We start from the raw sequence: 23,777 nt of genomic DNA, 5'->3' as shown, positions 1-23,777 counted from the left end.
GAGAACAGACGTGACCGTCTCAGCTCTTTTGTCCGTGTACAAGGCTGTTAATACCACCCAAGAAATGTGCACCACTTAGTTAACATAAAACTCGTGTATGCAGCAGAACATTACATTAACTGTTTTCTGTAAAATAAAATGTTGCTCGGCGGTAATGTTTAAATCCCAGTTTTCTCTCTTCAGTCGCAAGGATTTTATTTTTCAGTTCATCACCTGAGGAGCAACGTGTCTGAAAGTGTAATTACAAATGTGTATCTACAGAAGCTTAATTCTTCTGTGTGTCTGGACTGGCATAAGGAATTTGGCTGCTAAATCTCATGGAATTTCCTTTCAAGTTTACTTTCCAGGTAGATCAGTTTCCCCGTTTGGTTCACCTTATGGCCAAAGTCATACAAAGGCAGGAGCCTCTTTGGCAGGAAAGCTGCCAAAGAGCTAACCATGAGCTCAGTTTTTCCACTGAAAGAGTTCTAAAAAGTATTAGTAAAACTTCTCATTTTTATTAGTAATTCATAATACTCCATTTCTAACTTTCAATAAAGGAAAATGTGATATAAACAAAACTAATAATATCATTATTCATTAAAAGGATAATGCTCCTATGATGAAATACAGTGGAGATATTAGGGTACAGCAGAAATGGAACATCCAGCAGAAAATGCAGGAATTTTTTCAACAAAAATGCATACTGACCAGAACTAGAATATGGCAAAAAAACAGGAAGCTAAAAATAGCATCAAGTTTTATATCAAATTTGCCAAAATATCTCTAGTAACCAGTAGTAATTCTTCAGAAAAAGAAAGACGAGTTTGTACGACATGGAGAATCCAGACTCTCCATGTCAATGACAGCCATCTATAGGAATCTAAAGGTAAGTATGGCTTTCATTTCCTGTATCAGTTTTCTTCCACAAATCAAAAACAAAAAATACATTAGTGAAACAGAAATGCAGGGGTTTCTCCTGTTTTTAATAGTTTCAGTCTTAGCAAAGGAGTAAAAAACTGTATGTGAACTACCTTATGTCAGAACAGATGATCTACATTAAAAGTCTCTCAAGCACTACATGGTTTCATCACATCACAGGTTTTTGTATTGGCATTTTCGTGAGCAGAAGTACTTCACACTGGCAGTGCTATCATACTTACAATATCCTTTCGGAGGTTTTCTTCTAAGTCAGTTTCCACTGCTTCAACTTCTGCTAGTTTCCATTTGAGCTCTTGTAAAAACAAGTTACAATTTATTCTGATAGTTGAAATAAATGCTTGCTTAAGAGTAGAAGGAATCAACTTAATAAAGACCAAGACACATCACAACAACACAAAAAGTAGAGCCAACCCAACTTTATCTCAGTAAAACTTCTAAGTGTGAAATTGCAAAATATCTGTGCTTAGCAATGTTCTTGATACAGAATAACATAGTTCTTTGCTTTTTGCAGAATTTTTTCCCCTACAAAAACAATCAACCTGTAAGCAGTGACCTTTAGATCTGATGATTACAAACTGTAACATTTTCCATAATGTGAGTTATTTAAAAATGTTTGTCATACCTTCTGCTTTGAAATATATTCCCCCAAATTCAGCTACTCCAATGAACCTGCTTTTTATTTCACTAGTTTATATACAAGTATTGTGGGTAAACATCTATCATGGTAACTCTGAATGCTGCAATTTACAATGCCTTTGAGAAACTTGGCTTCTGGAAACTCAGGCCAGTTGGTTGAGGTGTTAACTTGTAACCACATTGGGATACTAGAAAAGAATAAGAAAGTATGCTGACACTTTTGGTGTAAATGATTTGTAAAATAACTAAAGTTATTAAAGTATTTGAAGAATATTATAATCTGCTTCTAGTTTAATTTGTTACAAGAATTGCACCACAAATTTTATTTAGCTTTTTCATTGTGATTCAAAGAGTTGTCCAAGTAAAATTACATATGAGGCTCAGTCTATGAAATATGTCAGTAAAGTTACCAGACATTTCAAGTACTGTCCCTCAGTTTCGCTCTCTACCAAGATACTACAGCTCATTCTGTACATTTGTATGTATGTATGGCTCACCTTCGCGAACAAAGATTTGGGCAGGGCTCTCCCCACGTGGGTGTGTCCTTACAGCCTGCGCAGTGGATTTTTTAAGTGAGGCACAGCGTGCGCAGAACTGGCCCCACCCTTTAACTCCTCAGATCCATCTGTCACGGCTGAGTGAGTTTGGACGGTGACAGTGAAGTCCTCAGGATTAGAACCTACAGCCCTTGGTATTGCCAGGAGGTCTCTCATCCAAGTACTAACCGGGGCTGACCTTGCTTAGCTTGCGAGATCTGATGGAACCGGATGACAGGGAGGCATTTAACTGCCTATTCTGTACATTTATTGTAGAGTCTAAATGAGATATTTGAATCTGTAACCTACGTTTTACTTCAATTTATTTAGACTAACTTTCAGTTTAACATTTGATTTCTTCATTCTTCTAGTAAAATCTTAGTAATGTCAGGGAAACCTTTGTATAGTCATCACTATAGACCTGTTCATCACCAGAGACCTGTTAATTCCATAGTTACTATTTGCAATACAATCAGTACGTAACCTCAGTAAAAACAAACAAACAAAACAGACACAAACCCACCCCTTTTTCTTGTTCCACTTCAGCACATTAACCTAGGATCTTTGTTGTACCTGACTGGAGTCAAAGCAGCCTATGGACTCTGGAGGCCAAAGGTGGGTGAGGCTGTTTCATTACTAGCAATGAAAGACTTCGGGGATACTCATATTCATTCCCAAAGAAATACCAGTTTCCTCACAGACTCGTATTTGTGCAATGGTAAATTGGTTCTCCACTATACAAATCCAATGAAAAACAAGAAGGGCTGCTATTTTCTTTTTTCAGATCTGTAAACTTCAACTACCATAATCTTGACAAAATCTGGTCTAGTCTAAGAAGTAATTAAATATTCCATACTAATTCTCAGTGCTTTTCAAAACCATCTAATAGAGTTTGCTAACATATATGGTACTGATCATGGGAGTCCTTTGACTTTTCTGCAGGATCCTGTCACAACTTCTGCTACAGAATTCACTGCGAAGCCAGTAAACTAACAAGTCGCCTTGCTTTCCTCAGTTTCCATAGCTGAACTTTTCCTGAGGGGCTTTTGATTTGTTTGAGTCAAGGAGAAATAAAGACAGAATAATCCTGTTAGAGCACTCCTGCTGGGAAAAGAATCCGCAAGCAAACAATGGGCACCACTTTCTCAGTGAAATGCAGAGATCTCAGTGAGGTTACATACATGGTGAGAAGTGCACATAGCAAAATTGAAACAAAATTGAAGTGATTAACTCACACATAGTGATTTATCAAATCAAGGAGATCAGATGATGCTCTATGATTCTGGTGCCTTCAAACAATTGCTATTTCTGTAGTCTCTCATTTAATTTTTCCTGGTAATGCTTTTTAATTACAAGTTCAATTCTAAGTGGAGGGGTGGCTTTATATGTTAGAGAGTCTCTTGACTCTGTTGAAGTTGAGGTCAGCAGTGACAAGGTTGAGTGCCTTGTCAGCAGTGACAAGGTTGAGTGGGCCAGAATCAGGGGCAAGGCCAACAAGGCTGACACCCTTGTGGGTGTCTGTTACAGACCACCCAACCAGGATGATGAAGGGGATGAATTATTCTACAAGCAGCTGGCAGATGTCTCAAAATCTCCAGCCCTTGTTCTTGTGGGTGACTTTAACCTGCCAGATATCTGCTGGGAGCTTCATACTGCAGAGAAGAGGCAGTCAAGGAGGTTCCTGGAGTGTACAGAGGACAATTTCCTTCATCAACTGGTAAATGAGCCTACCAAGGGGAAGGCCCTGCTAGACCTACTATTTACAAACAAAGAGGGGCTGGTAGATGATGTAGTGGTTGGAGGCTGCCTGAGGCATAGTGACCATGAAATAATAGAATTTTCAGTCCTCAGGGATGTAAGGAGAGTCACCATTAAAACCTCTACCTTGGACTTTCGGAGAGCAGATTTTGGCCTATTCAAAGAATTGATTCAGAGCATACCCTGGGAAACAACCCTTAAAGGTAAGGGGGTCCAGGAGGGATGGACATGTTTTAAGAGGGAGATTTTGAATGCACAGCAACAGGCTGTCCCAGTGTGCCGAAAGGCCAGCCAGAGGGGAAGACAGCCAGCTTGGTTAAATAGGGAGATTCTGCAAGAAATCAGGGATAAAAAGAAAGTTTACAGACTATGGAAAAAAGGGCTGGCTACTTATGAAGAATTTACAGATAGAGCTAGGTCATGCAGGAAAAAAATTAGGGAGAGAAAAGTGGAATTTGAAGTAAATTTGGCTATTTCAGTTAGGGATAACAAAAAGTCCTTTTATAAATACATTAATAACAAAAAGAGGGGCAAGGAAAACCTCCATTCTCTGTTGGACTTGGAGGGAAATATAGTTAAGGAAGATGAGGAGAAGGCTGAGGTACTTAACACCTACTTTGCCTCAGTTTTCACCAGTAAGACAGGTGGCCCTCAAGACAACTGGCCTCTGGAGCTGGTGGACAGGGAGAGGGAGCTGAATACCCCTCCTGTATTCCAGGAGGAAATAGTGACCGACTTACTGAGCCAGCTGGATCCTAACAAGTCTATGGGACCAGATGGGATCCATCCCAGGGTGATGAAGGAGCTGGCAGAAGAGCTTGCCAAACCGCTCTCCATCATCTTCCAACAGTCCTGGCTCTCTGGGGAGGTCCCAGATGATTGGAGGTTGGCGAATGTCACCCCAATCCGCAAAAAGGGCTGCAAGCAGGACCCTGGCAACTACAGGCCTGTCAGCCTGACCTCCGTGCCTGGCAGGGTTATGGAGCAGTTCATCCTGAGTGCAATCACACAGCACCTTCAGGGTGGACAAGGGATTAGACCCAGCCAGCATGGGTTTAGGAGGGGCAGGTCCTGTCTGACCAACCTGATCTCTTTCTACGATCAGGTGACCCACCTGGTGGATGAGGGGAAGGCTGTGCATGTGGTCTATCTGGACTTCAGCAAGGCCTTTGATACTGTCTCCCATAATATACTCCTGAAAAAGCTGCTAGCCCATGGCTTGGACAAGTGTACCCTCTCCTGGATTAAGAGCTGGCTGGAGGGTCGGGCCCAGAGAGTGCTGGTGAACGGAGCTGCATCCAGCTGGCGGCCAGTCACCAGTGGTGTTCCCCAGGGGTCTGTATTGGGTCCAGTCCTGTTTAACATCTTTATTGATGATTTAGATGTGGGGATTGAGTCCATCATCAGCATATTTGCTGATGACACCAAGTTGGGAGGGAGTGTCGACCTGCTGGAAGGCAGGAGGGCTCTGCAGAGGGATCTGGATAGACTTGAGAGATGGGCTGATTCCAATGGGATGAAGTTCAACAAGGCCAAGTGCCGGGTCCTGCACTTTGGCCACAACAACCCCCTGCAGCGCTACAGGCTGGGCACAGAGTGGCTGGAGAGCAGCCAGGCAGAAAGGGACCTTGGAGTACTAATTGACATGAAGCTCAACATGAGTCAACAGTGTGCCCAGGTGGCCAAGAAGGCCAATGGGATCCTGTCCTGTATCAAAAATAGCGTGACCAGCAGGACCAGGGAAGTGATCCTTCCCCTGTACTCTGCATTGGTGAGGCCACACCTTGAGTACTGTGTTCAGTTCTGGGCCCCTCAGTTCAGAAAGGATATTGAGATGCTGGAGCGGGTCCAGAGAAGAGCAACAAGGCTGGTGAAGGGACTGGAGCACAAGCCCTATGGGGAGAGGCTGAGGGAGCTGGGGTTGTTTAGCCTGGAGAAGAGGAGGCTCAGAGGTGACCTCATCACTGTCTATAACTACTTGAAGGGAAGTTATAGCCAGGTGAGGGCTGGTCTCTTCTCCCAGGCACTCAGCAATAGAACAAGGGGGCACGGGCTTAAGCTCTGCCAGGGGAAATTTAAGTTGGATATCAGAAAAAAATTTTTTACAGAGAGAGTAATCAGGCATTGGAATGGGCTGCCCGGAGAGGTGGTGGATTCACCATCCCTAGAGATCTTTAAATGCAGATTGGACGTGGCACTGAGTGCCATGATCTAGTAAATGGACTAGAGTTGGACCAAGGGTTGGACTCGATGATCTTGGAGGTCTTTTCCAACCCAATTGATTCTATGATTCTATGATTCTATGATTCTAAGTATTGAAGTATTTGACATCTTACACAAGAATATAATTACCTTGACCGATAAAGATGAGGTATAACCCAAATATCCTCTGGAGCATTTGTAACTTCTTTTACATACTGCTCTCTACAACTTTTTTTTAGTTCCCCATACTTTTGCCACCTCTGAAGACATTTCCTATCTTGCAAGCATAACTACCTTATTAAAAACAAAAAATAAAAATAAGCATTTTTGGAACATTTTAAATGCATTTTAAAATAATATCTAGTGCATCTCAATAGCTTAAGGTCTTCTAACAGAATTTCAGAGCTAGAATGGCTTCTATGCCAATCTTTATTCAATCACATAACATTAAAATACATTTTCTGAATTCATTAGTATCAGATTTGGGAAACCTGAGTACCAAGTTACACAAGCATTTATCATTTGTGAAAAAGCCAAAAAATATTAAAGCAGGTACTAATTGTTTGTGTGATTCTGAAAATGAGATTACTTTAAGGAGGAATTACAGTATTTATACTAATATTTACCAATTTTAAAATAATTCATGAAAACTGAAATGTAAAAACAGCAGGTGGCAGTCTTCATCTATAAAAATACTTGCAAGGTAGAAAAGAAAAATACCTGACTGAGATCTAAAAGCAGCTCTTAATTTTGCTAGCTGAAAGCCACTGCAGAAGATTAAAGAATATATGTACAATGTTATTATACTCTAGCAACAATACAAGATAGTTTAGGTTCACAGCTTCCACATAACTGTGTGAATTATTATTTTCTTGTGAGAATACAGTGCTGGATACACAGTGTTAGCACTAGAATTATTCTAGTCATTTTAACAGTTCAAAACCAGTAACTACAGGTAGAATCTAAACAGAGGAAATTTTTTGATGGAGTTAGCATTTTTATTCTGTGTGAACTGTTTGTCACTAACTCTGTCGTATGTATAATTCAGAATCTTTTTTGAAAAATACAAGTGAAAAAAATTAAAACATAATTATTGTGCAGTATTTAGGTTATAAGAAGTGTTACTGAAAACATTCCCACTTTTCAAAATTTCTTATACTAATGGCATGCATATTTAATTTTACTTGTCCTGTGCTTTTTCTGAAACTGTAAAACCATTTCAATTTAATCTTTCAGTTTTTCTTCTGGAGGAAGAATTCCAAAATCTCTCAGTATGTCATTCCATTCAGTATCTTCATCTGGATTCTGTTTTATTAGTATATAGTAAAATTAAATCAACAAATTATTCGTGTGTGCCTTTTTTAAAATTAAAACCAGTCATTTTCACTTTGACATGTATTGAGATGGAACAAGAGGAAACTACTTTGAGGATGCAATACCTTCATGGACCATTCTCTATCATGAATTTTCATTTGTCATTTTTCACTTAAGAACTGAAAACAGTGAGAAAGTAAGAAAGAGAGAAAGCTCAAAATACAAGCATATGTAAAATAATTAGTCTCCAAAATATCAGCTAAAAAGTATAAATTATATATGGAAACCTACTTCAGAAACCCACAGGAGCTGCTCTGCCCTCTCAGAACCTGCCAGGGCTGGGAAGGTTCTGCCAGGGCAGGGCAGGGCAGGGCAGGGCCATTGATATCCAGTCCCTGAGGTTCTTCTATGGGTATGGAGGGCGCTCCCTGGCCCTGCTTCCTGGATGTGACACACAGGAGACACAAACGAGCAAAGGCAGCAGGAATCAAAGAGGATTTATTAGAGGCAAAAGTCTCCTTAAATAGGGTTTGGGGGTGGAATATGCCAGAAATGGGAGCGGTACCTGGATCCTCACTGGGTTAGAAGAGGACCAGGATACACACCAATAACATGAGAGAATAAAACATAGAACAACTAATGGGGAACTGAATGCAACAGCCAATAGCAGTACAGCAGGTGAAAAAGGAGGGAAAGGAGCCCTAAAGGGATTATGGGAAGAAGAACGTGGATGGGGAATGACTAAGGGGAAAATACAACTAGGATGCCACGATGACTTTAATGACGCACTGATGTTTCTAAACCATAGTAATGTCCTTTTCCTGGCCCTCTTCTGGAGCTGAAGCCTCCAGCCGATCATCATCACTGTAAATCCATCTTTTGTAGTACTGTTTCCATAATTGTTATGTAAGGTCTTCTGACACAGGGCAGGGCAGGGCAGGGCTCTCTGTGCCATGTGGGGCTCCTGGCAGGCTAGACAGTGCTGAGGGAGCCACCCCTGCCCAGCAGCCGACTTTGCCCCCAGCTTGCTCTCTGGCTGCTCCAGCAGCACGACGTGGCTCTGCCAGGGCCCAGCATCACTCTCCACCACCCACCTGAACTCTCCCCATTTCCATGAGGCCCCGGATCCAGCTTCCTGATTGCTCTCACCCTGGGCTGAGCCTCTCCTGGGCTGCTGGGGCCGGGGTGATACCCTGTGCCCCACTCAGCACTGCCTTCCTCACCCCGCGGGGGCAGCACAGACCATAGGGCAGCCCTGTCCATCTGGCCATCCTTCCTGGGTTACTGCTGCGAAAACTGATCCCACCTAAAACCATTCCAAAGGAAGGGAACAAAATCAAAGGGTGGCACTCTCAGCCTGGACGTTCCAGGAGTGCCCAAAGGCAGCGACCCCACTCTGCCCTGCCTGACAGCTGGGGCTGCCTGCTGGAGCTGGAGCTGTCAGCCCAGGGGTGTAAGGCTCTTGGAGGAGAAACTTCAATAAACCAGTCTAAGACAACAGGGTATAAAAGGCATTTTGTGGCAATCCCCACATCAGTTCTGAGCAGGGGTCAGAGGTAACTAGATCCTAAGTTGACAAATACTCGTGCTAGTTCAACTGGAGGCACAGCAAACTGCAGTGCTAAAATGAGCGGGCAAGAAGAAGAAAAGGTCTTCTCAATTTGGCTTCCACCTCTGAGGTCATCATTTTCCCAGCTACCTTCTGAAGTTTCGTTGCTCATCCAAAATGGCAGAAGCAGCAGTAATAATGCCGAGGTCAGTTCAAAACATGACCAGTCAATAAAGACTTTAGTTGTTTCTACACTAAATCATAGAATCACAGAATGGTTTGTGTCGGAAGGGACCACGAAGACCATCACATTCTGAATGGTTAGTTACTTTCAACAAAATTACAACCTCAGCATCTATTTTAACACAACTCTGGTGTGAAAATAAACTCGGAAACTGGGAAGATTACGAGACTAACTTGTTCTTCTTTAAGTCTGCATCCAAAGCAGTTAAGTTTTCAAGTGAATCAGTCAAATTAAAGTCAAGATATTTCTTCAAAACATGTTACTTGTTCTTTTATTAAGGGAATAGAGATTCTCATTTTTTTCCAGCCAGTGAAATACTATTAACCTTAAATCTTATTGAGGGCTACCAAACTCCTTTATCATCAATACAGCTGTGTAAGTCACTTGCAGAGTACTTAGCTTGACCCTGCAGACTGCCACAAGTCCACAGGCTACAGCAAAGCAAGAACACAGGGAGAGAACATCATCTTGAATACCAAACTACACTTTGTTTTGCCTGCCAAGTTAAGCTGTGATTTTTAAAGACTGCAAAAATCACTTACAATATATTCTGAAAAAAATGCAAGAGTCTACAATGCAAACATTCTCATTAAAACAACTCTGTAGCTGAGCACTTTTTCTTAGAAAGGAAAAATAATTTACTTAACAGTGTTCTTAGAGGCAGTGTCTGTTGCATGCACACACTGACCTTTTACAGCTGAATTACACGTGGTTGTAAACATCATAACACCAGGAAACAAATAACCTTTATATGCTTTTAATAAAACCAAGAAAGTAAAGAAACTTCTGAATCCTTAACAGAATCTAGTTGAAGAACACTTACATTCAAATGGTTTTTAATTGTACATTAGTAACAAATAATTTTTGTAAGGAAAATGGCACGTCCATGTACTCAGCATTTCTGCAGTATTAGTTCTAGGTGAGGAATCTAAAATCCTGCAAAATAAGAAAAGGCATTAGCTGTTGATTTAACACTAAGTACTTAAAATATGATAGAGGTATAAAATACATTAGAAAACAGGGCATTGGTAGACTTTTTATGTCTCTCCAAATAGTTGAATACTTTGAAATTAAACCCTGCAGTTTGTATTTAATTTCAGTGTGAGTTTTAGATCTTTGTAAAATTAGGGAATTACCTCCAGGGTCTCAGTTTACTTCTCGGTATGTATTTGACAGGTAGTTGGATCAGTCCTGTCTTACATATACTTACCATCATTACCTTTCTGAACTGTTTGCAAATCTAGGATATTTTCCATTTCTTGTTGACTGAAACACCTCTATGTTCTCTGTTCTAGGAACTGAGTACCTACAGCTTCTGTTCACTTCATCTGAAGATAAGTGTATTGAACACATCTGAGAAAAGTTTGTGGGTGGAAATCTAAGTTGACTACACAGTTAAAGGTTTTCTTAATCTACTTGTCAACATAAATATTGTGGTCTGGATGTATAAAAGCAAACTAATTCACATATAAGTCATGATTCAAAATATTAAATAAATACCTCCTTAGCGAAAATCCACTGATCTCCTTCCATTACGTGGCTGAAAGACAAATATCCAGTAAGTGCTCTATAAAGCTGCAGGATTTAGTAACAAAGTTCCAGACAACTTGGTGTGTAGAGAAATTGGTAAACTTCTCAGCTCTGTTAATGTGATTAACGTCAAAGTCATATCTGAGACAAGTTATTGTTTAAGCTAGATCTACCTCTGGCAGAGTAAAATTTGCTGAATATAGATTGAAGAATGAATTATGTCTATCATGTATGATTTTATAAGGGGGAGAAAGCCACGAGAAGTCACTCTAAGAGATAATTATTCCACCTTATAATTTTTTGCATTTTCTTAGAATGTGCTGATTGTCGCCATTATTACAAACAACTATATGTCACTCTCAATGATTTTGGTTTTAGACTGTGTTCTTTAGCATAGGCAAAGACTTCTCCATTTTCACTGTGGTCATTTTCAGAAATATTGAGGGACTTAATACAATTTCTACTCAAGCTGATAAAAACTTCCTTGCTGAGCTTAATAAGGATTTGCCTTTTACAGTGGAAGCATGAATGCATCAATGTTAGTATTACCCAGAACTTTGACCTATCTTAACTGGTTTTTTGTTAACTCTCCTCATAAAACAAAAAGAAAAAAGTTAAACAAACCATACCCGGTAGAAAAAGTAGCCTCTGCTTTTAATTCCTCCAGGTCCTTGAAGTTCTTCCTGCAAAAAAGAAAGTATTTTAAATTATATCTACTGCTGTACATTAATAGATATAGACAGGTTGTTTATGTGTATATTGAAAGTATTTCTTCAGTACTACCATACAGTCTTCCTCCTTAAGGAACTCTTTATGTGCATTTTTCCATGTCAATAACAGGAAGTTCACGTTGTCATGTAGAAATAGCAGAAAACATATGAATGGGGGTCAAATTCCACCTGAAGTTTTAGCTCAGCTCAGTTTGCTTTAGAATGGTACTAGAAATGATGATGAGCCTTTGCCTTTGACTTTCCAGGTTTAATTATCCACACACAACTACAGTGTCTTCATGGTAGTAAAGTCTCTACAGATAAAGTAGAGTTGGCTTTTGCATCTTGCAGAAGGACAAAAATGCAAAGCTTAAATATCAGAAATAGTTGGGCTTCTCCCAGGAACGAGACTCCAGACTGTTCCCAGAGGTGTACCATAACCATCCCTCTCACATTAACTCCCAAAGACCAGTGCTTAGGGTATTGTATCCTGTCCGTGCTGCACACATGGAGAAACAACTGTCTATACAGCAAGGAGGTTAACAAATGATGAACGAAAACAGAAATTCCATTTAAATGTAACAAGTACAAAGCATAAAGTATACAGTTGCTTTAATGAGATTAGAGAACACATAAACTTAATCACAGTATTTTATTTGCTTCTGGTATCAGATGTAAGAGATGTGCCTGTCCTGCAGGTGGGGAGGCAGGCCAGCTGAGAAAAAAAATAGTTCAACTCTTATGCTTACCAGAACACAAAATTTAGATGGTATGTATTTAGCAATGGTGGTATTTATCAATTAAAAACTGGAATCATACGATCTTTTGGGTAAATATCATACCCTGAGTTGTCATAGAAAGGAAGCACTCCATGTTCTCTTTTAATGTTGTGAGAAATGAGTAAAACAGGATGACTCTCATCATTTCCAAACACAGAAGTAAATTCAGTCCAGGGAAGCTTTCAAAGGAAGTAGGGCTTAAGCCATAGGTAATTTTTGAGTCTTGATTTTAATTCTGACTTCAGTTCATCAGCTATAGCATTGCACTCAGTTTCTTGCTGTATGTAGAACATCTATATGATTTTTATTTATATTGTCCATCTTATTCTAGCATTAACTGAAATACCCACCCTAGATTTATAATCTGTTCACTACTATTGTTTTTTTATATTTCAAAAGGATAAATTTTTTTTTCTGTTAATGGAGCCTTGCACATTGCCATTGGAATGTCTGATGGTGTTTATAGATCATTATTTTTCTACTTTTTCTATTCAAAATTGAAAACAGAAACAAAATAGACAGCTCTTGTAAGTTTAGGAAATTATCTAGAACATAAAATGAATGAAGAGTACAATTACTAAAGAGGAATTGTGATTTATGTTAATATATCATTCTCTTATTACAGCCAGACACCTCTTAAACAAGATTACAGAGTGTTCTTGTTTGATTTCATGTCAGAAGTTTGGTATTATAAAAAAACTGAAGCTAAAAATCTGTCATTGTTGTCACACTCACCTTCTAAACTTCCAAGGGTTTGGAGGTGTTAAAAATAAATACATGCTGTAGTATATAAGCATGTTTATTCACAAACCTGCATGGATATATGTACACAGACACATATGTATCCATAAAGACACAAGATTATTTACGGTTTTATCTTAATGCCTGCCCTCTAGAAGGTGTCTTAGATTGATCTGCCAACAAAATGCTCAAGTCTTCTTTCATAGATCATATTCTATTAGGCCAGAGGTAGCTCAAGAGAAATCAAATCCGTGCCAAAATCTGGTGTTGGTCCAAACTGAGAAGAAAGAATGAATTTAATAAAGCATGTTTCCTCTTTCACCCATCCACCTTTTCAATTCCTTATCCAGTCAGGGAAAGAGGTGGAATGTATTTACGTACAGTATATTCTGGTTTTCTTCCCAATATGAGGAAAAAAAATAAAAAAGTCAGCAGCAAGATAACCTTTCCTGAAACACATTCCATAACATCAGAGTCAGGTAGTCCAACTAAAAGCAGAAAGGTCTACAAGAATATTTTTAGAAAAGCTAATGAATAACAAAGAGTAATAAAACCAGCATGCAGAGTTTAAGTTTACATACGTCCTCTTTGTATCTCTTCAGTCTCCTCTCATTAAGCTGAGGAACGAGTTGCAGTAAAGGATGCAGGACAGACGACTGAGAGGACATGAACACAGACACATGAACAGTGAAATTTGGACCTTATGATGCAAAAAAGTCTCTTCCCACAGTATTGGCTTATGGACCAAACATGCACCAAAAAAGGACAGAAGATGTTAACTGAGAAACTTTTTAAACATTTTGACTTTACAATGAACAGGTACAAACATTTATATTTACACTATGAATGTGACTCACAGCGTGATGGAGGGAAAAGCTGTGCATCCTTAACTTTACAAATTGAAAGTTCAAAACCATTTACAGACTACTGCAATTATTCACACTTTGATCAGTCTCTGGGAGTGGTACAGAGAACATTTCCATACAGTATTACTACTAACACTTCTTATCTAACACAGAAGCTAGGAGCTTCAACTTAGTTGGCAGCAAGAAAAAAAAAATTTTTTTTGCTAGAGAACAGTGTACAGCAGGGATCCCTTCTCAAGTGACATTTTTAACCATGAAACTGGTCACTCTGTCCAAGCTCCAATCATGATATTCCTTGTGTGTTCACAAGACTTAAAGCTTGCCTGGTTAAGCACAGTGTATAGTCTAAGTGCCCACCCTGGCTAAACACAACCATGTGGGCTTCTGGAGAGAAGTCCACAGTGAGAAATAAAGTAGAAAAACCTGTGTTCCTTTAACCAATTTAAGCCTTCAACTCATATAAACATAATTTTAAAAATAATACATTTTTGATACAATACATAGAAAAGTAATGCAATACAGAGAATTGTAATATTTGGAATAACCAGTTACCACAGTGTTACTGTATATAACAGATAAAAAAACCTTGCCTATTTGGAGCCCAATTTTGCACTGTCTGCCTGAAGTAGAAAATATGGCGTCATAATATCTAAAAAAGTAGAAGTCTGACATGAATGAAGGACTTAAAGAACATCCTAGCCGGCCACTTCAGCTCTGTCTTGCAGCCAGTGGAGAGAGCTTATAAAGCTGAGGAATGATGGATCTCACCTAAGTTAGAATCTCTGAGAAGTGGGCTAGAAAATAGTCAACTGAACAGCTAAACCAAAAGTGAGAAAGCAGTAATCTCTGGTGGCAGTGGCAAAGGTATCAGGATGGTGATGAAATGGGATGCAGTAACCTTCTAAGCAGGAGCAGCAGCAGAACTAGATCATTTCACTGTGCCTTGATTGCCATTAAAGCCTCCAAAGCATCTCTATCATGAAAATGTTGACCACAATATCAGCAATATCACTTTCTAGGAAATGCACCACATATTTCTGAAGAAATGTGAAGAACAAAGCAAAAATGGACATTAACATGTAAGAATGATTGCCAAGAAACCATAAAACATGAATATGTTTAACTTTGTCAAAATCCTATGGTGTATAGATGCAGGGGAAAAGTATGTTTGCACTTTAAAAACAAGAATGGATCACACATAGTTGAATTGCTGGTTTATGAGAATACTTTTATTGCAACAATGCCTGACTATGTTTTAAATAATATTTTTCCTTCAAAACATAATCCGAAGTTTGAGTGAGAGTTAAATACTGTTTTGCCTGCCACATATTTATGACATGTGCAAATGAATTCATACAGTTTAATTAATAATTAATAAAAATGCAGTAAGAGTTCTTAATAGTTACAGTTGTGTTCTCAGCTCCTTTAAGTCCGCATTGTGTCACTGCATATGCTATGTTCCGATACCAGAAAAAAGCATTTCATCTTGTTCTTAAAATTTGAAATGACAAGATTAACATTCTATTGGGATTTCATTAATGTTTGGTCAGGTTTGCTAGGGTTTTTTTTCCACACCCGTACAGTATTGATGATCCTCTTCCACATTATTTAAACACTTTCTGTATCTTAAACATCCAACTCCCAGTCCTGAGCTTGCAGAAAGGAACATAGCTTTGCTTTTATATACAAGCACACCTGTACTCACAAGGAGGTGCTATGCCACTTACCACGATGTCTGAGTTCCCCGAGTCATGAGTCTTAGAATAATGAAATAAGAACTGTTTGAAAAAATTAAAAGTGGGGATTTACTACAAAACCGGGCAAGAGTGTTATGATTTTCTTGCCAATTTTAGCGTAATCATAAAACATACATAGACATCTTACCCGTTTGGTGTTGTCTTTTTCATCTAAACCCTGTGGGAATAATTGGTAGAGAGGCTTTTATTTGTTAAAATAAAAATAGTAATGGACAATTTTGATCACAGTATAAACTTTTCAGTACTGGATTGGAACATCATTTTTCCCTGACAGATGTATTATATGTCCTTGCTTATCAATATAACTAATTGTTTCAAATTCTGTATAGAGCATTGATCACTCTGCCCTAGAAGAGATAGATGGGTTTAGCAGATGCTCATTTGAACATTCCTAGACCCTAAGTAAATTTCTTTTTCCATTGAGAGCTCATCATTTTTCTAATCTAAAGCAATATAACACGTAAAACCTTGTATCCAACCTGGAGATTATTTTCCAAACACTGATGTCTCCCTATTATCTTCAATAAGTGTTGGATTCTCACACACAGCATTTCAGAGTTAAAACTGATAGCATTATTTCCAATGCTGAATGACATTTCAGATACTGGGTCCTCAGAATTCATTGTAGACAAGAGCAGAGTGAGAGATCAGGCTTCAGAACTGCTAAGTAATCTTTTGTGTGTGTTACCTGTGGTTTTGGAAGAAATCCCATGACCAAAAAACAAAGTTCTTCCAGTGTACTGGACACCTAGTACAAAGAAAACATGAACTTAGGTATCATACTCCCAGTTCTACTATGTATAACAAATAGTAACATGAGAATAAAAAACCTCTGACTTACCTGAGGCTTAGAATCTGTGGACAGGTAGGCAGAGCATGCATCATCTATCTGTAAAAGTTCATACAGCTTTTTTTTAAGAAGTGAGATTAATAAAAAGAAGTGAAATACATATATTTTTAGGAACAGTTCAGTGCAGCTAAAGGCATGGCAAGCTTGCCTATTGTAAGACATCCTTATAGGTCCATTCATTAAATACTTGGCATTCAAAGGGAGGAAAAAGGCCTTAACCACATAAAAAAACCTTCAACTTACACTTGAATGATCTGAATAAACATAACTATCTGTGACCTTTTTTTTCCTGACAGTAAACTTCTCAGATTAAGCCATATTTTAAATTATTATTGTAAATATCTGGGGTATGGACTATGAATTTAAATCTCTTCTGCAGTATCTTTGGATTATACAAAACTGTGAAGAAGACGACAAAACTAAAACAAGTGATGCAATGATCAGTCCCCAAACACAACTCTTTCAATTGGATTCGAGTAGGTGTATGACACATGCATCCCTTGAGTGATTATGATATGAGCCAACACATCTTATGCATGCCAGTCAGTTTGTGTGAGCCACCAAACAGCCAATATCTGAGGTTTGCACTGACTTCTACGGCAAATGAGGAGCACTTCTATCCCTGGAAGCATTCAAGTCCAGCCTGTATGTGGCTTTGAGCAACCTTGTCTAGTGAAAGGTGTCCCCGCCCACGGTAGAGCAGTGGGAACGAGAGGATCTTTAAGATCCCTTCCAACCCAAACTATTGTGTGTTTCTATAATTTTGTGTAAAGGAGATGGTTCCCAAATCACAGTACTAGTAGAAGATATATTCAATGTATTTCAAGGGATTTAAACTCTAAGAGCACTGTGGAAGGAATCATTGCTGATAAACTTAGGCATGTCAGTGCAGACTAGAATGTCACACACACACACACACACACACACACACACACACAAAACCCAAACAAATAAATCCACAAACCAAACCAAAAAGTCCCAATTCCCATTTCATTGGGTTCAAAACAAATGTCCATACCCGGGAAGAGCCCAAGACAAGACCAGTGGTGAAGAAAAGCCTATGTTCTCCAACCACCAGCAATCTGTAGTGCAAACACTTTGAACTTGAAGGAGGTCTTTGCAGTAAACCTCCATGAACCTCCATGCTGTGAATTTCACTAATGTCCCTCTGATCTACACTATACTTTTAGCATTCACAATGTCCTGTGCCAACAGCTTCCTAAACACTGTGTGAAATACAACTACTGTTTGTCTTCATCACTGTTTTCAAAGCTATCTTCATTCAGTGATGCCGTGATCTTGTCTTGAAAAAAGTAGTAAGTGATTCCTAGCCATCCTCTCCCTACTGTTCATAACCTCCCTTCTTATAGTCTCTTTTCCAAGATTAAAGAATCCCATAATGCTGAATAATTTCTAGTGGAGTTACTAAGAGAAGAGATAAGAAATGGAATAAAGGGCATTGTGCTATTTTTTTTCCCATTTAATATTTGATAATGTTAGATGCCAGTAATCTTTGCCATCATCTTGTTCACAGACTGCATAAAAAACAAAAGGTTTGTTTGGGGTTTTTTTAAGTAGAGTAGGCAATGATATTTTTCTTACAATTTTATTATTGGTAAAAAGCCCTAAACGGCACTCTTTAGCAATGAAAACACTAAATGAAAAAAGCAATTAAAAAATAATGCATATCTGAGTACTTCAAGATTAGATGATTCATTTCTCTAGAGACAATCTACAAGAAACCATTAGCAGACATAGTGGGAAAACTAATAGTTCACAGAATTCTCTTTTCAAACAGGTTTTCTTGGTAACACATCCTCTCCATTTTCTTATCCCTTCATCTTACCTATGTCTGTCTTTGGGTGTGTTAGTTCAGCTTCACTACTTTCAGAGGAAGAAAACAGAGGGAGAAATCAACAGTGAATGCCATAAAACCAAGCTGAAGTAATTTTGGAAGCCTTTGTTTAAAAAAAGTCTGTTTCTTGGAAAGAGATTGTATTTTGTTTTTTATTTGTTTATTTACTTGAATCAGAGAACTACCCTAATTCAACAGCAGAACAAGCCAGAGAACTTGTTCAATGCAATGTAAGTTAAAGCCTTAATGGACAAAGCAGGGGTTGAAGAAAAGCCAGAGTTTCTGTTAATTTCTTTTTAAAAAATCTTTGATGCATCTTCTCCCTCATTTTCTCACCAGTCTCAGAAATGTGACCTTAGGGTAGGAGATTGCAAGTTGTTTGGGGTTGGTTAAATAACATAAATAAACCAAAGGAAGTGAGAAACAAGTAAAGAAACAAAATACTTAGTTATAAAGTTCTCATATTTATAAACTCAGTCATTCCTGGAAAATACTGTTTATTTAGAGGCAGGGCTTCTCCTGAATGATCCACTAGTAAAATCACACAGAGTAGAATTATTATTTTCAATTCAGGAAACTCCAGTGAACTAGTATGAGTGTGCAATCAGGTTGATTAAGGGTATATACCTATATATCTAATTCTCTTTCCTTAGGCCCTTACCAGTCCTGAAAAATTCTTTCTATAATCATAACTTTACAAATGTTATGTATACCATTTCCTTCACTGAAATCAACAGGAACTTTGCCTTTGTTTCCAGTCACCACAGGGACAAATCTTGTGTTACAACCAGGAAACCTTACCAATAAATGAAGAAATGTATAAACCAGCATTTTCAAACCAGAATGTAAATAATTAATTTTCAAAAACTCCTTATGGTTATCAGGATCTTACTTCTCAAAAGACCATTTTTCTGCAGAGGATAAATATCACTAGGGCTCGTTCAAGTGCCAGTCTGAAAGTATGTTAGCTTTTGAGTCAGTACTTCCAAAATGAACTATGGGGAGATGACAGTAAGGGTAGTGTCTCTTATAATGGTCCAATAGGAAGGAACTTACTCTCTGCATCAGCACCCCTGATGAGTCACTTGCTTTCTAATGTTATCAAAAGCTACTAAATTAAATGTCAACACAGTCATTGAAGGTGACAGCAACACCAGGGCATGGAATTTGCAGGCTAAAGCCTCTCCACATGTTATGCCCTGCCACTCCATCTGTTCCAAAAGGGCAGGGAAGAGTCTTAGTTAACATGTGTCACATCCCAGAGTCAAAACAAATGTTCATTTTGGAGATGAGAGTGAAAGTTAATGATAACCAACCGTTAGTAAAATTGACACAGCATATAATCCTTTGCCTGCTTAACTGAGAGGCTAGGATAGGATTAAATACAGTGCCCCAGCCCTGTGTGCAGAACAGAAGATTCCAGAAGTAAGATCAGATATGTTGAAACAATTCCTGTGTAACATATACAGACTATATGAAACTACCACGCAATACATTCTGTTACTTCCAGGAACAGTTGCTGCCTGGTCACTGACAGTTAAATGACAGCTTTATGTAGCTTTATGACAGTCAAATGTAGTTCTTCATTGAGGCAAGAGAGTCTTTTCTCAGAATAACATTTCAACACTCAGCCCCAAGATCCTCTTGAAGCAACTGTTAAGAAGATCTGGGAAAATCAGATATTTCACCTCTTTGCTGATGTCAGAATAGGAGACACACGGGATTGGAAGAAAATGCACCAGAACTCCATGCAAGAGAAATACCGGATAGTGAGGTGTGATTGTAGCAAGGATGGGCACAGAAGAAATGGGAGGATACCACATGGCAGATGATGCTTACCTCTTTCAACAGCTGCAAATCCTCATCTGATTCAAATGCTTGGGATGGCATCGGTGCACCTGGAAGCACAAACTCTGCTTAGCAATGCTGTACAGCAAAGGTGATTTCTGTAAGTATCCTGTGCCAGAAATTTAAATAAAAAGCATTCCTTTCTGAACATGATAGGATATCTAACATACTAACTGCAAAGTCAGTCTGCTGCCCCAGGTGTTTTGAGGTTTGTCCAGTAGTTTCTGCCTGCTCCACGTTAGCAACACAGCAGGATGTTTCTTCACAAGTTCACAGCAGATACAGACATATCTCTTTGCAATTAACAGTGTGGAAGTTGCCCAGGTCTCACTGTAGGTCAGGCTAGCATTATACCATTCTCAGTGATAAGGAGAAGGCAAGAAAATTTGCATAGCAGCCCTCTCATGTTGACCTGTTCAGGAAAGCACATTCCACTGCCCACAACCTTGAACTTTCCAAGGACTCTGCTCATCTCCAGCACATGGATTGCAAGTTGAGAGTCTGGATCCTACCCCTTGCCTTCTTGTACGCTACAACTAAATAATTAGAAGTGTTATATGTAATATACACTTCCATATGTATAGTGCCCATGATATGAACATGGTGTTTTTGAGAAGGTGATAGACAGTACATATGTAACTGGCCTTGTTTTCCCTATTGGATGTATGTGATGTGGAAAAGCTAATTCCTTTAGAAGATTAAATGTGTTATTAATTGCATAATGCTGCAGTGATGCTGTGCTTGGCTTGGGGCTGCCCCTTTCTCCATGTCTGCCCACCAGGCTGCAGAAGTGGAAGTCACTGTACCAGGGTTCCTTCCAACTCAGTGCCCATAATATCCCCCTTACAACACCATTATTTTATCTGGTAGTGTATTTCTAATAGCAATGTATAGTTAGAGTTCCTGTAAAAACTAGAAATGAGCATCATTTAATTGTGAGTATACTAGACATGACACAAGTGTATCAGTGAGAGGATGTGTTGCAACTCACCTGGGTGGGAGACTGGTACTGGAGAGTCATGCTTTATCTCTACATGCCTAACAACACAAAAACCCCTGTGAAGTCATCTAAGTTATCCCCCTGCTCAAAGTTGCTGCCCATGAGCCATGCTTAACCAGTTTATACAATGTTCTTAAAGATCTATGATCAATGGAGATTTTATAACCTCCCAGGCAGATTTGTATGGTCACATTTTTTTCAAGGAGTTGAACCAAATGAAACAAAAAAAAAAGAGGTAAAGGTAGATTTAGCTAGAATGGCCAGGTGAGGAGGGTGTGAATGCCCATCATCTTCATTTGTTTTGTATGTACTCCTAATAACAATAATCACAACAGTACCTAATTCCAGGCAATAACAGATGGATTTCAAAACCACATGTTGGTACTGGCACTGACTAAGGTGAATAATTATTCTGGATGTTTGCTTTCCCCCCAAAAAAATAATTAGACGGGCTCTTAATTTCACACTGTACAGAAGTGGAACTTTTTTTTTTAATCTCCAAGATGTTCACATAACAAAAAAGTTGCTTTCCAATTATTTGTTTCATTAAAAAAAAAAGCCAACTAAAGGCACTACAGTTATCTTACTTTGTTTTCTACTATCAAATTAGTGTATACACATAGGAGTATTGCCTACGACAGGTATCCTGGTTGCAAAGAGTGTAACCGGGCAACACTTCAAATTAGCACATGTTCCCCATTGGTCCATTGCCTGCCTGTCTCTGAACACTGCTTCTACCATTTCCTGGTTCCCAAGGCTTTTCAGGGGAAGAAGAAGAAATCCATTAGCGCGTAAATCTTAGGGCAGCAGGCAAGAAAGGCTGAATATTATAGCTTGCCTTTTTTTCCCTCCTGGAGCAAAAGCTTTTGGACAGAGAAGGTGAATTATTTCACCAGCTCCCAAGTTTCCTTAACACTTCTCCACTCATTCAAAAACTCATATTTCATGTGCAGTCCCATCTGTTTTGTGCTCACACCTAGGAATATGCTCCTCCAAGGACTGAGTGGTGCCAGTCCACCACCTTGTCCAGAACAGTGTCACAGTGCCTGCAGGACTTCATTCATTTACACACATACACAACAAAACACACAGAGAAACATTAGGGGAAAGGGGAAAAAAACCCAACAAAAAACCCCAACAAAAACCCAACCAACCAAGCAAAAAATAATCCCAAACCCCAAAACCAACAACAACAACAGAAAACCACCAACAACAAAAGACAAACAAGAAAGAAGAGAGCGCCATTGAGAAAAACAATCCTATTCAACAGGAACATGGAGAAAGGAAATTCTACAAAATCTGTTGTCCACAACACATTTGCTCTCTCATCCTTCAGTTCTGCCAACTTTTAAAAACTCCTTCTTTCAAGGCAGTAGAATGCCAGATGCACAAGCTGGGACTCTTCTCATCCCTCCACTGCTCTCCTTAAACAAGCTCCTGGCAATCATTTATGTAAGAATAATGATGAAATACTGTGTGACATTTCCCCTCGTTGCCCTCCTTTTCTTTTCCTCCCCTTTTCCACATCTTCAAAATTTATTTTTAATATAATATTAAGTGTGCTGTACTTAGATTTCTTTGATTGTTGATATTAAAACCCACAACCAATCAGAACAAAACCTCACAATTAAAACATCTACACACATATAATACAAACACAATAGGTACAGTCCTTGCACAGCATTTTGTAACATTAGTTAAACTAGTTAATTAGTTAATCTGTCAGGGGTGGGAAAATAGAGAAGAAAAGAGTATGGTTTGTTAAACAGCCCCTTAGACGTATTCCTTTCACAAGCAATCCCTGCTACAAAAATAGCACCTTCTAGGAATAAATATATTACAGGTTGGACTAAGTAACCGTCAGAGGGCCCTAAATTTTCCTGCAATTCTGTGATACATCTTATTTCTTTCTTTACTCACCTTTAAATCAGAGCAAATGATAGTTAAAATTAAACCGTTTTTTACAAAAGTCAATTCCCCAAGTCGCTGGAGTGCAGTTTTGCCAGGCCAGAGTTATCCGGCCGCGATGTGCCAAGAAACCCCCCCCAAGGAATCCCCGAAACCCCAAGGAATCCCCGATGGAATCCCCCTGCGCATCCTTACCCACAGCCCTGTCCCCGCGGCGCCCGGGCGGCGGCTACAGGCACCCCGCGCTCCCCGGATAACGTGCGGAGCTGGCAGCGCGGGAAGGGCTTGCGAGGGGGATGCTCCTCACCTTGGCAAGCAGACATCGAGGAGGCGAGGAGGAGGAAGAGAAAGAAGAGCGGGGATCCGAGCAGCGCGGCGCCGTCCCCTGCTTTCATCAGGCTGCGCTGGGGAGTGGCTGCGGGGGGCTGATGGTGGCAGAGGTGTCCCATGCCCGCTGTGTCCCCGGCGCCGCAGCTCTGCCAGCCGCTCTTCTGGGCATGTCCTTGCTCCCTGCCCCAACTTTTTAAATCCCCCGACATGTGGACCTGCCTCAGCCCGGCCCGGGGAGGGCTGCCTCGCAACCCCGGGGCCGGCCCCGCTGCCGGGCGTGACTCACCCCGCTCCGCCCCGCCCCGGGAGACGATCTGGCGTGACCTGGTGGGGTGGCGGGTGCCCCTTCGTGGCACGGAAAGGAGGGGCTGGGCAGGCTCCAGGACGACATTAGACCCTCTCCTTAAACCTTCGAGCCCTGGCCGGAGTCGTGGTGGCTTCTC

At 39.7% G+C, this 23,777-nt stretch overlaps 1 protein-coding gene across 1 annotated transcript; it reads right to left on the bottom strand.

The window, feature by feature from the left end:
• Window positions 1-10,041: 10,041 nt before the first annotated feature.
• Window positions 10,042-23,453, bottom strand: NMU (neuromedin U). Its single transcript, XM_071555192.1, has 10 exons — window positions 23,312-23,453; window positions 20,088-20,146; window positions 16,385-16,432; window positions 16,232-16,291; window positions 15,671-15,700; window positions 15,514-15,564; window positions 13,502-13,576; window positions 11,320-11,373; window positions 10,661-10,700; window positions 10,042-10,096 (listed from the first exon to the last, which is right to left on the bottom strand). Exons 1-9 carry the CDS (start codon window positions 23,451-23,453, stop codon window positions 10,665-10,667), a joined length of 555 nt encoding a protein of 184 aa, XP_071411293.1. The 3' UTR covers window positions 10,042-10,096; window positions 10,661-10,664.
• Window positions 23,454-23,777: the final 324 nt, after the last annotated feature.

The sequence above is a fragment of the Pithys albifrons genome, chromosome 5 (genome assembly GCF_047495875.1).
Source record: "Pithys albifrons albifrons isolate INPA30051 chromosome 5, PitAlb_v1, whole genome shotgun sequence".
NCBI classification, from domain to species: Eukaryota; Metazoa; Chordata; class Aves; order Passeriformes; family Thamnophilidae; genus Pithys; species Pithys albifrons.
The sequence above is the reverse complement of the archived record's forward strand: the minus strand, read 5'-3'. Positions and strand labels throughout refer to the sequence as shown.

Coding starts and splice junctions, on each gene's coding strand:
- NMU (XM_071555192.1), bottom strand. CDS start 23,453: ATGGGACACCTCTGCCACCATCAGCCCCCCGCAGCCACTCCCCAGCGC. Junction 15,701..16,231: donor GATTTCTTCCAAAACCACAG/GTAACACACACA, acceptor TTATTCCCACAG/GGTTTAGATGAAAAAGACAA. Junction 15,565..15,670: donor AAAAAGACAACACCAAACGG/GTAAGATGTCTA, acceptor TTTTTCAAACAG/TTCTTATTTCATTATTCTAA.